This window comes from Eulemur rufifrons, chromosome 8 (assembly GCF_041146395.1).
Source record: "Eulemur rufifrons isolate Redbay chromosome 8, OSU_ERuf_1, whole genome shotgun sequence".
Classification (NCBI taxonomy): Eukaryota; Metazoa; Chordata; class Mammalia; order Primates; family Lemuridae; genus Eulemur; species Eulemur rufifrons.
In genome coordinates, this window is record NC_090990.1 from 84011586 (window position 1) to 84024335 (window position 12750).

At 45.6% G+C, this 12750-nt stretch overlaps 1 protein-coding gene across 5 annotated transcripts; it reads right to left on the reverse strand.

Moving 5' to 3' along the window:
• Window positions 1–2144: 2144 nt before the first annotated feature.
• PIGC (phosphatidylinositol glycan anchor biosynthesis class C) lies at window positions 2145–4731 on the reverse strand. Of its 5 annotated transcripts, none has more exons than XM_069478352.1 (2): window positions 4649–4731; window positions 2145–3543 (listed from the first exon to the last, which is right to left on the reverse strand). In XM_069478352.1, exon 2 carries the CDS (start codon window positions 3328–3330, stop codon window positions 2437–2439), a length of 894 nt encoding a protein of 297 aa, XP_069334453.1. In that variant the 5' UTR covers window positions 3331–3543; window positions 4649–4731; the 3' UTR covers window positions 2145–2436. The 5 variants fall into 5 exon arrangements, with proteins under 5 accessions (XP_069334453.1, XP_069334452.1, XP_069334454.1 ...); XM_069478351.1 differs by having other exon boundaries at window positions 2145–3566; XM_069478353.1 differs by having other exon boundaries at window positions 2157–3494; window positions 4645–4721.
• Between the last annotated feature and the right edge of the window lie 8019 nt (window positions 4732–12750).

Below are 12750 nucleotides of genomic sequence, written 5' to 3' on the forward strand. Positions count from 1 at the left end.
GAAAAGCTAATCTGCCACTCATCTCCATGCCCACTGCTATCACCCTCAGTCCAGACCTTCATTTTTCACCACTATTGCCACAAGAGTTCTCCATGCTTAGTCACTGCTGACTCTGGTTATATCCTCCTCCCTACAGCCACCACTTTTCTACCTGAATTGAGTTTGGGGCCTCACCCTGCACTCTCACATCTACCCCACAACTCCCCACCCCCCACCACCTCCACACTGAACTTTTGCAGCCACCAAACTAAAATAAGATCAGGACTTAGGTACTCCAAATACTACACAGTGTGACAGGGAAGAGCTGAAAATGATAGCACAGACACATTAAAACATCCCACTGAGGAACTATTCTTCAAACTTTGGAGAACTTTCTGCTCAGCAACATGCATGCAGTTGCTCAGTGAGTTTGCTAAATTCAACAATTGGAAACACATTCAAATAAAGCAAATGTATTAAAACATAAAAAACAAAAACCACAGTTTTACACAACTCTTTACTACCTGCAACCACAAACACCTAGCCTTGCTCCTGATGTGGACCATGTAATAATTACGAGCCAATTCTGGCCACTCTCGAGGCATGAGAAAGCCAAACCCAACACAGGCAGTGGACATGTGCTTTGGGCTCCACAGGTGAGTCTCCGAGACCCTTCCCTCCCCATCAGCCAGTGTCCTTGGCTATGTGAAAGCAGTCTAACTGACCTTAGGGAAAACCACCCATTTTTATCATGAAACATAATATTCAGCTGCCCAAATAAAAGTCAGAAAAACAACATTAGATGACAAGAACTGAAGACAGTAGTTCAAAATCCTCTTCAAGACATTTGTGAGAAATCTTTGTTCAGAGAAATAACATTACTTCTTAGGAATACCACTCCCCTGATAATACTTCTGATTTGAAATTAATTTCTAGTGATAAGGGGATAGTACAGAAACTGGCCCCTGGTGAATTACCCCAGTAAAAACCATTATCTTGGTTGGCACCTGATGCATTTTGCACCTTGTCTCTGCTCTCTTCAAGTTTTCTCACATGGCAACTTAATAAAGACAATAGTTAATACTAACATAGTGCTGTGTCAGGCATTCTTCAAAGTACTTTGCATTTAACTCATTTAATTACAAATCTAGAGTCAGATATCTTTGTTCCCACTTTACAGATGAAAACTGAAGATGGCAGTTAACTAACCCAAGACTTGATAATTTACTTTCTCCTTAGACAAGCTGGATTGTTCCTCATTATCTATAGTATAGAGCCTAAATCACTAAATATTAATGGACCTCAAATTGCTACTCAAACTTCCCATTCCAACTTCTCCCCAACACCCCCTTCCCAAATCCCCATAACCCTGAATTCCCATCAAACACTTCCCCATCTTTGTGCCTTGCTAAGAACAGATGTGGCATAGTAGCAGTCCCATTTTGCCTGCAAATGTGTTTTCTGGTCTGATTAAACTTGAAACAAAATTTATTTTCATATTAAAAATCAGACTTACAGTTATTAGGATTTTATTTAGAATTTCATCTGAAATAAAGGTCTGAAGCTAGGCCAGAACTGTGAATAAAAACAATCAGTTGGAGCAAAGCAGCAGTTGCCCTCATTGGTCAGGGCATGCTCTCGGCAGTGTTTCAGTTGCCATCAGTCACACAAAGAAGGCCAAATTCACTTGCTTTCATTACTGACTTCATCCCTGAAGGCCTTTGACACGTTGCCCTAAAAACATCTTTTGCCTACTTAAGCCCCACCTATCTTTCAAGGGTGAACTCAAATGTCACCTCCTCTTACAAGCATTTCCTAAATATTCCAGTTGTACTTTATCTCCAGCCTCTCTGAATTCCCTTAGCATTCTGCGTATGTGTTATGACACATCACACTCTTCTCTGTAATTAGTGTGTACATGCTTGACTAAGTGGAAACTCTGAGTCAAGGTTAAGTGACCAATTCTGTGATCTTGGGCTATAAAACTGGACATAGCAACCTGTGTTCTAGGATTTGAGCTCTACGTTAAAAAAAAAGAGCTACATTAGTACACTGAACAGAGTACAGAGAAGTGACTTTCCACACACACACATTCTATTCACCATTCATTCCTCATGACCCTTCTGTCTGCCTTCTGCTTACAGAAAAATCATAAGACAACTTGATGGATGTGTTGTTATTTTTTTAATAGAAACCACATTACGTCATTTGTTACTGTGAATAATAAATGAGAGGTAATAATTCAAGAGGGCCCCAGAAAGCTTTTTCATCCACAAAATAAAAGAAAGGATAAGCACCTTCACCATCCAAGCATTTGGTTAATTTTTTTCTTTTGATCTCTGTTCACTCACCCACACCAACATGCTGCTTCCAGAATGGAACTCTGTTTTCAAATTTTATACTATTTAGGAGGCTAGTCTATCAGTTTGCCTTAATAATGTGATGGAGGTCCCTAATTCAGCTGAGGAATCTGGACAAGTCTTCTTTGATTTCAGCTTCATCCCAAGGTCCATGAATGTTTTCTTTAAAATGCTGCAGGCGAATGAGGTAGTAAGGACAGAGACATGAGATGGAAACCAGCAGAAGGGCAAAGAGTATGGCTCCCACAACACTAATGGACAGCAGGCCTCCCAAGGCTGAAAATGCAAAAAGCAGAGTGACCCCCACATAGCTGCGGGGAGTACATGCCTTCAGTTTCTTCTGTAACATGGGCCACAGGGCAAAAATCTGGATGGCAAAGGTCACCATGATGAAGGCATGCAGGGACCGGGGAAGGCGTGAGGCCAGGCAGACAGAAGCAAAGATAGCCATGTTCAAGGACAGTGTGCTGGACACAATGGCAGCATTGGCACCATAGTCGAAGAAGATGAGGTGGCCTAACAGCATGAAGACTGACATGGCATAGATGGTGTCAGTGCTGACAGACTCTGTCAAGGTCTTCAGCACTGGAGAAAAGCCGTAAGTGAAAGTAATGAAGACTAGAGCGCTCTTCAGGTCAGCCCACCGGGTCCGCCCACTCTTCTTCCGTCCTTCACCTCCATCAATAAGATCAAACAAAACATACCCAATCAGTGAAGAAGCCAGGCCAGTCCCAAAAAGCCAGTGGGGGGCCAGAAGACCTTCATCCATATACCACCAGATAACCACAAAAACACAGACACTGCACAACTGCTGTATGACCACACTAGACTCAAATACTACAGCCCAATATTGGTATTTCCGAGCATAGATGTTTTTCCGGAGTTCTTCCAGGAACCGCCGGTCCACATAGTTATCAGGGAAAGGCTGTCGCTCATACAAGACCTTCTGCCACTTGGCTTCCTTGGTGTTAGTTACAGGTTGTGCACACATTATCCCTTCCCTCAAACTCAGGCCAGTTCAGTCTCTTTCGCAGAGGTACATGTGGTTCTCATTCTTTATGAAGTTTTGAAATAAGACCTCTCTGGAAATTCCATGCTGTGGTTGATATTCTACCGACCTTTCCTTGTTTTCAAAGGCAGCAACCCAGGCTAGGCCTGCAATAGATGAGTTTGTTCTCTGAGACAGGACAATACAGCCAAGTTCCTAGAAAAAGAGAGACTATGAACCTATGAAAGTTGTGAAAGATCACAGGTCGCACTGAGTTAAAACTAAACCAATGCACTTTACTAAAAGTCTGAGCAAAATATATGTGGTGGCCATCTTATAATTTGGAACATTAAAACTGCATTTCAGGTTTTTAAATTATAATCCTTGAATAATAATAGGTATCTGTTAGCTATCACTTATTGAGTGCCTCTGTGTCAAGTACCCTATGTATCTCCTTTCACTTAATCTTCGAAACCTTGCAAGTTAATATTAAGCCCATTTTAGTTAAAAAAAAAAAAAAAAGCGGAGATTCAAATTGCTTAAGTACTTTGGCCTAAGATCCCAAAGCCTGTGCCTCACATCATATCTTCCTCTAAGCCAGTTCTTAACTCAGGGGTTCACATAGCCCTGCATGCCTATATCTGAAGTCGGTGCAAATTTACAGGGGTAGAATCCATACCTTTTATTGGGTTCTCAAAGGATGTTATTTTTTAAAGTTACTTATCTAAAGACAACAGTAAACTGCACAACACTGAGAGGCATGAGCTCTAAGGTTTATTTAGCCAAAACCAAGGACTCAAAGAAACTAAAGACTTTTCATCTATTACCTGAGTTTAACATCCTTTAATGAGCCGTCATTCTATTTAAAAGAGCGAAGCTCTTTGTGAGGATCGAAAAAAATAATCATCCCTTTTTCACAATGGGAAACTAAGAATCAAAAATACCCAGGTCTTCGAGCAAATCTGAGAAAAAAAAAAATCGTACTGCCGACCTTATTGCTTGCAGGAGACCACGACAGGTTTTGCTTTGCAAGCTACACACCCTGGAACCCCCTTCACTGCAGCAGGGACCCCAGCCCGGGAATCTCGGCCGCTGCCGGGGCTCGAGGGTCCGCAGAGCCAAAAGGGCAACGCTCGCCCGCAAGATCGGGAATAGGGCTGGGCGACGATAGGAAGGGTAGAGTGGGGTGACCCCAGAGGTGCCCTGTCACCCTCCGGGCCTCCCCCGCCCGCCGCCGCCCCTCACCCAGCTTCGGGCCTGCGGGGGATGGCAGAGGGGAAGGAGGCCCGGAAACTCTGACGGCCACACGGAACCCACCTGCCCGTGAGCTCCTAGGGGTGCGCGGCCAGCGGAGGGCGGCCGCCCGCCTCGTTCCCCATCCGGGGCGCCGGGGGGTTGCGACTGCTGCCGAGCACTTCCGGTTCGTCACAACCTCCGCGACAAGAGCGCCCTGCCCAGGCCGGAGGCATCGTGAGGTCGCTGCTGCCCCCTCCTGGCTGCTCGGAGAACCTCCGAGCTCCTCTTCCCGGAGACCTACCCCAAGAGGAGAGCAAATCCCCAGCAGAAAAACAAGGGGTTTGCCGTCCAAAGGGCTGGGTAAGGCAAGAGTAGACAGGCAGAGAGGCTGGGCTGCAGAAAAGAATTAATAACAGCCACTTTTCAGTAACCCAGGCGCTCGGCTAGGGACTTCCCATGCCTCCATGCGTTCATTAGACAGATACTCAGCGAGTTACCTTCAGGTATCAGCGCTGTTTTTGGTGCTCATGATACAGCAGTAAATGAACAGATAAAAATCCCTGCCCTCATGGAACTCTCTCGTGCACCGACATTTACACTGATAATATCAACTCCCTTTTCATAGTGGACAAATCTGAGGCTCAGAGAAGTTGAAATTTGTCCAAAGCCAGGTATCTGGGAAGTGGATGAACAGAGATCAATACCCTGTTGTCTATAGCTTCAAAGCTTGGTTCTTTGTTTGAGGGTGGAGGGCCCTGTGCCTGCAAACACAGCCAGAGGCTTGGGACAGAAGATTGCTAATATTCAGCTGAGTTCACGGAAATATTAGCAGATGTATAAACAGATGGACGTAATAAAAAGCAAAGTGAAACACAGAATAGTGGACACAAAAGTCAGAAAACATGAACCCATTTACTAGCTGTATGACTCAGGGCAAATCACACTATCTTCATCTGTAAAATGGAGATGACACTATTTGCTACTTTATGGGATGGTTAAAAGAGTCAAATATAAAATGTTTTGTAAAGTGTTGACTGCTATATGGCTGCTATTAGCTTACTTTGGTCATTGTTATGATAGCAGTGGTCAAGTGTGACAAATTATACAAAATGATTTCTTTCCATTTCTCTCCAGGCTTCTGTTCCAAAATTTGACAAGGTTCCTTGGCTTAGTGAAGCCAGCCTCGTAAACAAGCCACTAGTGCTCAGCCTCCCCAAAAGGTAACTGTTCAGCCACTGATGGAGAAGTCTTCAAGAAAGATCTTAGAGAAGATGATTTCTTAAGGCATGGGGGCAATTACCAGAGGCACACATCCGATCAGTTGAGAAACCCTAGTTGAGTGCTCACAAAACAGAAATGTCCTGAGTCTCTCAGATAAAAGTGAGAAATAGGTCTGGCTAGAAGAGATGAGATCCCAAATAACCTCCCTTTCTACCACCACCAACTCAACATATAAGAGAATCTTGCTCCTAGACACTGCCTCTAAAAACACGTCTATCCTCTTCTTCACCCAACTTTTCTCCTCTGCTTTAGATTGAAACTTTCAAATTTTAACCATCAAAAGTCTAGAACCAGAACTTCCCATCTTTATAGATGGGAAGTGGCAACTATCTGTATTTAACCTTAAGGCACTCTCCTCCAATCTCATAGGTCTCACCCGCTCCAAACAAACCACTATAGGACACACAGTTCTGTTTTTCAAATTTGGAGGAAATAACATGTATAGGGAGCATTTCAGCTGCCACTGAAATTGGGTTCACTCATTCCTGATGAAATGGCTCCTAGGTACGGTTCTCCCACTCTGGGAAGAGGGAGTGGCAGGAAGGGTAGGTGTGAGGCAATGTGGGGTGAACTGGAGAAACGGGAGGCCCACAGGGAATTCCACAGGCACGTCACAGACTGAGAAGGGTTGGCTCCCTGGCACGTGTGGCAGCTTGCTAGAAAGGTGAGACTCCCCAAAAAGAGCTTTTCCTCCTGTTGGTAACCTTGGTAACCACCATGGACCTTCCTGCCCAGGATAAGTGACTCTTGATGAGGGCTAGCCCATCACTCTCTCTACAGCCCCACTTCAGAAAAACATACCTTTGCTTTGCCTACTGCACCTTTTAACAAACCACATTCTCAGTAAGCAGTTAGACAGTTTTATGTATTTTCAGAACAAAATACACAAATGCTTTCAAGTGTTTATTTTTCAGTTTTGTTATCTTTATATAACTTTGAATATTTTTAAAGCAGGTAATCAGAGGTTCAATAAACCCAAAGGCTTGTTTAAGAAATAAAAACACCAAGTGGAATAGTTCTTACGAAGGGTTGTTAACACTTCAAAGATCAGTGTAAGGACAGTCTAGTATCTTTCACTTGGGGGTGGGGCACAAACGCCCATGCCATGACAGTCGGGTGGCATAACCAGTAGAGCTGGCCAGAGGGGGGCTGTAGCAGATGGGAGATCACCCCCTAGCCAAAGGGCACAGCCTGCCTCTACCCCAGCCAGCATGGCCTGCAGGTGTGTGAGTCCAGTGGCCAAATTTGCTGGTCTTTCTAACAATACCAGAAATCTGGATATTTTATGTGATGTTACTAGTGTTTGGCATCTAATAGAATAGCATCCCACCATCCCACACTACCCCCAGCTCCCTTGTTCCTTAGTTATAAACCTTTGGCAGAATGTGGGGAGCAGCGAGCAGGGAGCATGGCAGGCTCAGAATACGACAGGGCATCCACAGCACCTGTTCCCATTCACCGAGTGTCAGAGCAGACGATCTGTCACCAGCCAGCTGGAAAGGGAGGGGCTGGTTTTCCCTCCAGTCAGCCAAACTTAAGCTAGGTACAAGGAGACATTACCGAAGGTGGGCGGTGAAGCTCTATTCATCTTTATTCTAGGAGGATTTGGGCAGCAATCTCAACCCTTGTTTAGAGAAATGGAGCTTACCTACCTCACAAGAATTCTAAGATAACAAGACAGTACCCATGAGGTGCCCTGAGCTCTCAGGAGGACAAGACAGGAATCCCAAGTCTTTTGAAAGGATGGTTTGCTTAAGTCTCAACCATTCTTAAGGATTAGAAACTTCTGGCAGAAACTCTGGGCTCCAAGCTGTTTATTTGTAGCAAAATCTTTTTTCTGAAACTTTGAGGGAAAGTTCTCAATGTGCTTTAAGTATTACGTAGCCTTGGGCAAGCAGTTCTAATGCAGAACAGTCTGAAAAAGATAAAGGAACATTTAGTGCAATGAGCTCAGAGTACCCCCAACTTCGAGTTCTGGAAACCCACTTGCAGGGGTGGGGTTGGAGGAGCTGGGCCCTGACGGGAAGTGCCTGTACCGATCCACTTCCTTTGAGGATATTCTCAGGTTGGCCTGACAATGTTGAAGCCACACTCATCATCAGTCTCCAAAGCTCTTCAGGTCATGCAGAGTTTCTGTTTATATTAAGATTATTGTGCACTGAAGCAGCTCTAAACTGGCCTCCAGGCTTCTCCTGGTCAGCATTTGGGTGACAAGTCCAAGGCAGCCTGTCCTCATATCAAAGTTCATGAAGGAGCTGGGGTTGGACCCACCTCTCCTGGTCTCACAGGGCCCAGGGAAGTGGTGAGGAGAAATGAAACAATAAAGGCCTCATGAACACCAGACTTTTTGTTTTAAATGAACAATGGACAATGAAATCTTTCCTCATTAGAGAGCAGAAGTGTTCCTGGCAAAACTATCAGCCTTCTGAGTTTCCATGTCTTGCCTGCCCGGGGGAGGCACAGTGCTGCACACGCAGACACAGTGTGGTTACCAGCCCCCGCAGGCCTCGAAATGAACCCCAGTGGCAGGCGAGGCAGGTTGCAGGCAGGTCACCCTCTGGAGAGAACCAGTGTTGTTCCTGCAACATCACCACTTTACCTGCTAACTGGAAACAAAGAACGTTCCAGAGGACAAGAGTGGTGGAAGGGAGGAGATGTTCTGTGGGAGGAGACAGGGGGATCGTTTCAGTGTGCAGGGACACAGACTCCAAAAAGGCAGGCCAGGCACGAAAGGACAGGCACTGGTTAAATATCAAAAACTTTAATGCAGACCTTTCCGAGGAGGAGACCTGGGGTGCGTTTCACTTGTTACACATTTGCTTTTATGAACACTGTTTCCTGCCTTATTTGTACACTGTCTGATAATCCAGAACTAGCATTGGTTAGTGCAAAACAAAAGGAGCAGAGAAGCCAAAGTGACACAGGACAGCAAAACCATCTTTGGGGAGCTGCTTAATGGCCTGAGCCTTCCAGAATTGCACTGGGCGGCAGCTCGCTAGGGAGTGTCCCTTGTGTTCTCGCAGAAACAACCAAGGGCCTGGCTCTTCAAACCGGGGACTGCGGTTCTAACTTTTGCTTGTTTTGATTACTTAGAGTTCCTCATTCCACTGCCACTTTTCCAACTTCATCCAAGAAGGATGTGAATTTGCCAATTTTGTTTCAAGTTCCAGATGCCTTATCTAAGGTACTCAAATTTTCTTAATTGAAATAAAACCAATAGATGTCTAGGATGACATAGAATGTGAATACATGTTTTATCTGCTTAGGACAGCCTGGTATATCATCAGTGTTAGAGAAATATTTGTTGAGTGAAATAAATGAGCACCACCCCCTCACCCTGTCTCATCCCCCCCGACCCTGGCTCAAGTGCCCTAGAGCTCCAGTCCACTAGAATTAAGAATAATTCCTGAAAAAGGAGGAAAAATTAAATATAGAGGAATCTGCATCCCCAAGATCTTCAGGACTGCTTCTCAGCCTGTTTGGAACCAATCCTTGTTTCTGGAGTCTTTAACCCCTTCCCCCAATTGATTATTTCTTTTACATTAAAAACTCTTCATTTTACCTCTGCCTCCCAGAGATGAGCCGTGACTGGCTGCCGAGTGACACTCAGTGACACTGTACAGCACAGCGGCTTCTGGGGTACCAACAGTGCTTGTGCAGTCAGCACCTCCCTGACGTGGAAAGAGAAATCACTCATGATATGAGCTGTTTCCTCATCTGAAAAATTGCACATTGCTCAGAGAGCTGTTGCAGGCAGTGCCTGAAACGGTGCCCCTAAAACACACAGTGTTTGACACAGTGCCCTACACGGAGTGAGAACTCAGTAAATGTGAACCACAGTTATAGGAGCCCCGGTGTCAGTCGATAAGTGCTTACTGAGCCCTTTTCATTTGCTTTAATGTAGATACAGAGATGAGTAAGGCAGCTGCAGCCTACACAAGTGAGTGGGCAGATGGGACAGGGACACAACAGCCCAGTGAGCCTCAGAGAGGGGGCAAAGCACTTGCAGAAGTGGGAGGAAAGGTCACCTCCAGGTTGGGAGGGGCAAGCAGAGGTGGAGCGAGGGAGTGATTCAAGAGGAAGTTGGATCTGCAATGGATCTGGAAGATATTATTTTCACAAGTGGAAGGAAGAACCAGGGGAGGAGGAAGAACTGAAAAGGCTCTTAGGTGAAGGGAAGAGTGTCCGCAAAGAGGTGGAGACTGGGAGTGCAGGAAATGCTTGAAGAACATCGAAGGATCATGGGCATACCTGCAAGGGAAGCAAGGAGATGGTGGGCCCAGCTGGAATGCAGAGGACCCCAAAAGCAGTGAGGAGACATTCCTGGTTTTCAGTACTGGAGTGTCTGGATCCGAGCTATGCTTGAGAGTCACCTCTAACACCCTGGACAGGCAAGTAGATAAGAGTGGCCACCATGACATGCACTGGGTGGAGGTCAAGTGGGGAGGCAGGACTGGCCTGGCAATTGCTACAGAACCAGCAAGAAGCCTTGCAGTTCTGAGTCTCCCTGAAACTTCCTATTTAGACAGGCTCTCACTTGCTGCCAAACGCCTCCTGGTCCTGGGTTTGCTCTGGGTCTCTGCGTTGTGGCAACCTAGGCACCAAGACGCCAGGCACTAGCCTGGCTGCAGCGAAGGATGGGGAAAGAAAGCACTAATAATGACGGGGAAGCGACAGGCCACCCTCCAGCAGGGCTTAGCGTTTCGTGGCTGCAACAGTCAGGGTTGGCCACTAGATGACAGTGGAGAGCAACAGCTTCATGCTTCGTGGCCGGTGAGCTGCGGGGAGGCCACGTGGGTAGACTGAGTCTGGTCACAAATACTCTCCTCCTTATGAAGAGGAGAACACAGGTACCTCACCCTCATCCTTTGGCTGAGAGAGAGTCACCCTTGCAGATTGGAAAGGCAAGTAGGGAACCTGGGATCCTTGTTCTGTTGGGGCACCAGGCAGATATCTCAAGTCAGATCCTTGCCTGTCACACAGACCTCTTCAAATCTGCATCCAGCCCCCAGAGTCTGCTGTGAGCATGAAGGCCTGCATGTGTCTGCCTTGAGGTAAACACCGGCACAGCCCGCAGCTGCTCCTTTCTGGAAAGATACTATGCTGTGTCTCATGGGAGTGGAATGTCCTGTGGACACTACCTCTTCCTTTATCCTCTAAATCAGGGACCTGCCAAGAAGCTGCTGACAGTCCGAAAGTAGGTAGGGGCCCTGGACCCTGTGCCTAGGCACAAAGGTCCTGCCACCTGGCTCCCTTACCGTCACAGGTCAAAGAGCAGAACTTTGAACACCGACTAGCCAAGAGGCATTCCTCCGGGCCCAGGAGCCGCCCCCTGCCAGATGCAGGTGTCCGCGTGTGGGAGGCTGCTCCCTAATGAACAAGGAGGAGACAGGCTCCCAGACCCAATGATAGGGAGGAGGAAACAGACAACAAGGGAGGGAGACACACAAAAAACACAAAAAGGGAAACAAAAGGAGAGGCAGAGCTAACAAAGAAGAAAAACAGTAAATGAAGACAAAGAAATGAAGCTAAACATTTCCTCATTTAAACATTTACTGTGGAGAGGCCTCTTCATTAGTCACTACTTTCACCTGCCATTTCCAGGCATTGACTCATGACTCCTTGAGATGCTGAGAAATAGGAAGGTGCATCGTAATAGTTGGGTGACTGGGCCAAGAGGCGACTTACTTGGTGATCCACAGCCAGGCAAAAGCAGATGTATGTGGGTGACACGGAGAACTGCAGCTGGAGACCCCAAAACACCTCTGCCACTTGCTTGGGTTGAGTGTAAATCAGCTAGAGCTTCACAGTTATTAGTAGATTACAACTGTTGTCCTCCCCGAGTGCCACCACACCCTCTCAATCCCTGCCCCCACTCACCTTCCCCTCGCTTTGATCTAGGTTTGTTGTTCCAGTCTAATGAGTCAGAGTAAAGACAAAAACATTATTTATTTTGCTTTTAGAAGACCTGTTACAAAAAGCTCTGGCAAAAAGATTGTGTGTAGCACAGGCATAGATGGGAAAATATATAGGATGGTGACTACATACTTTCTCACTGCTAAGAACTCTTTTTATAATTTGTCTCCCATTGACTCTAAATTTTGAAAGCTCGTGACCACCAAGGAAACTACCTTATATACTCCTAAGTCCTTTTTATATTTATATTGTTTATATTGATCAAACACATATAACTACAAATATAATTTTTAAGGAGAAATAGTAATGGATACCATTGACCTAAAATAGTGATGGTAATAAAAATTAAATTTAATAAGCCTGGATGGTAGTTACATGGCTGGCTATTATTTTGTGTACATTTAAAATTTTTCCTAGTGAGCAGTAAGAGTGTTTTGAAATTATATTCAGCTTTATTCTTTAACTGAAATGGCTGGTATTTTCAGATAGAAGAAAAATGTGTAACTATCATTAGGTTTTTTTTGGAATATTGAAAATAATTCTCTGAGCACTGCTTTTTGGACTCTACGTGGTATAGAAATAATTACACCTTCATATGAGTCCTAAGAGTCCGCTCTTTCCCGAAGGAATGATAGTCTGTCTTGGACTCTTTAAGCTTTCTAGCTGACTGAAACGAAATACATGTGATATTGGACAAATCTCTTAACCTATCTGGGCCACAGTTTCCTCACTGGGTTACTTGAAAGACTTGAGTCAGGTGTCATATGAGGTCTCTCTCAGGTAAGAAATAGAAAGGAGAAAAGGAACAGAGGTGTCAAGGGGCAAGAAAGAAGCTGATCTGACAGTGCTCTTCCCGTCACGCTTGGGGGAGGCCCTTTTGTAAATCCCCATCTGGTGCTTACAGGTTCAGTTTTTATGTGAACAGGGGTGTGGGGGGGGGGAGAGAACATGGAAGGAGAGAGAGAGGGAGAGAGAAAAATACGTTTCTCT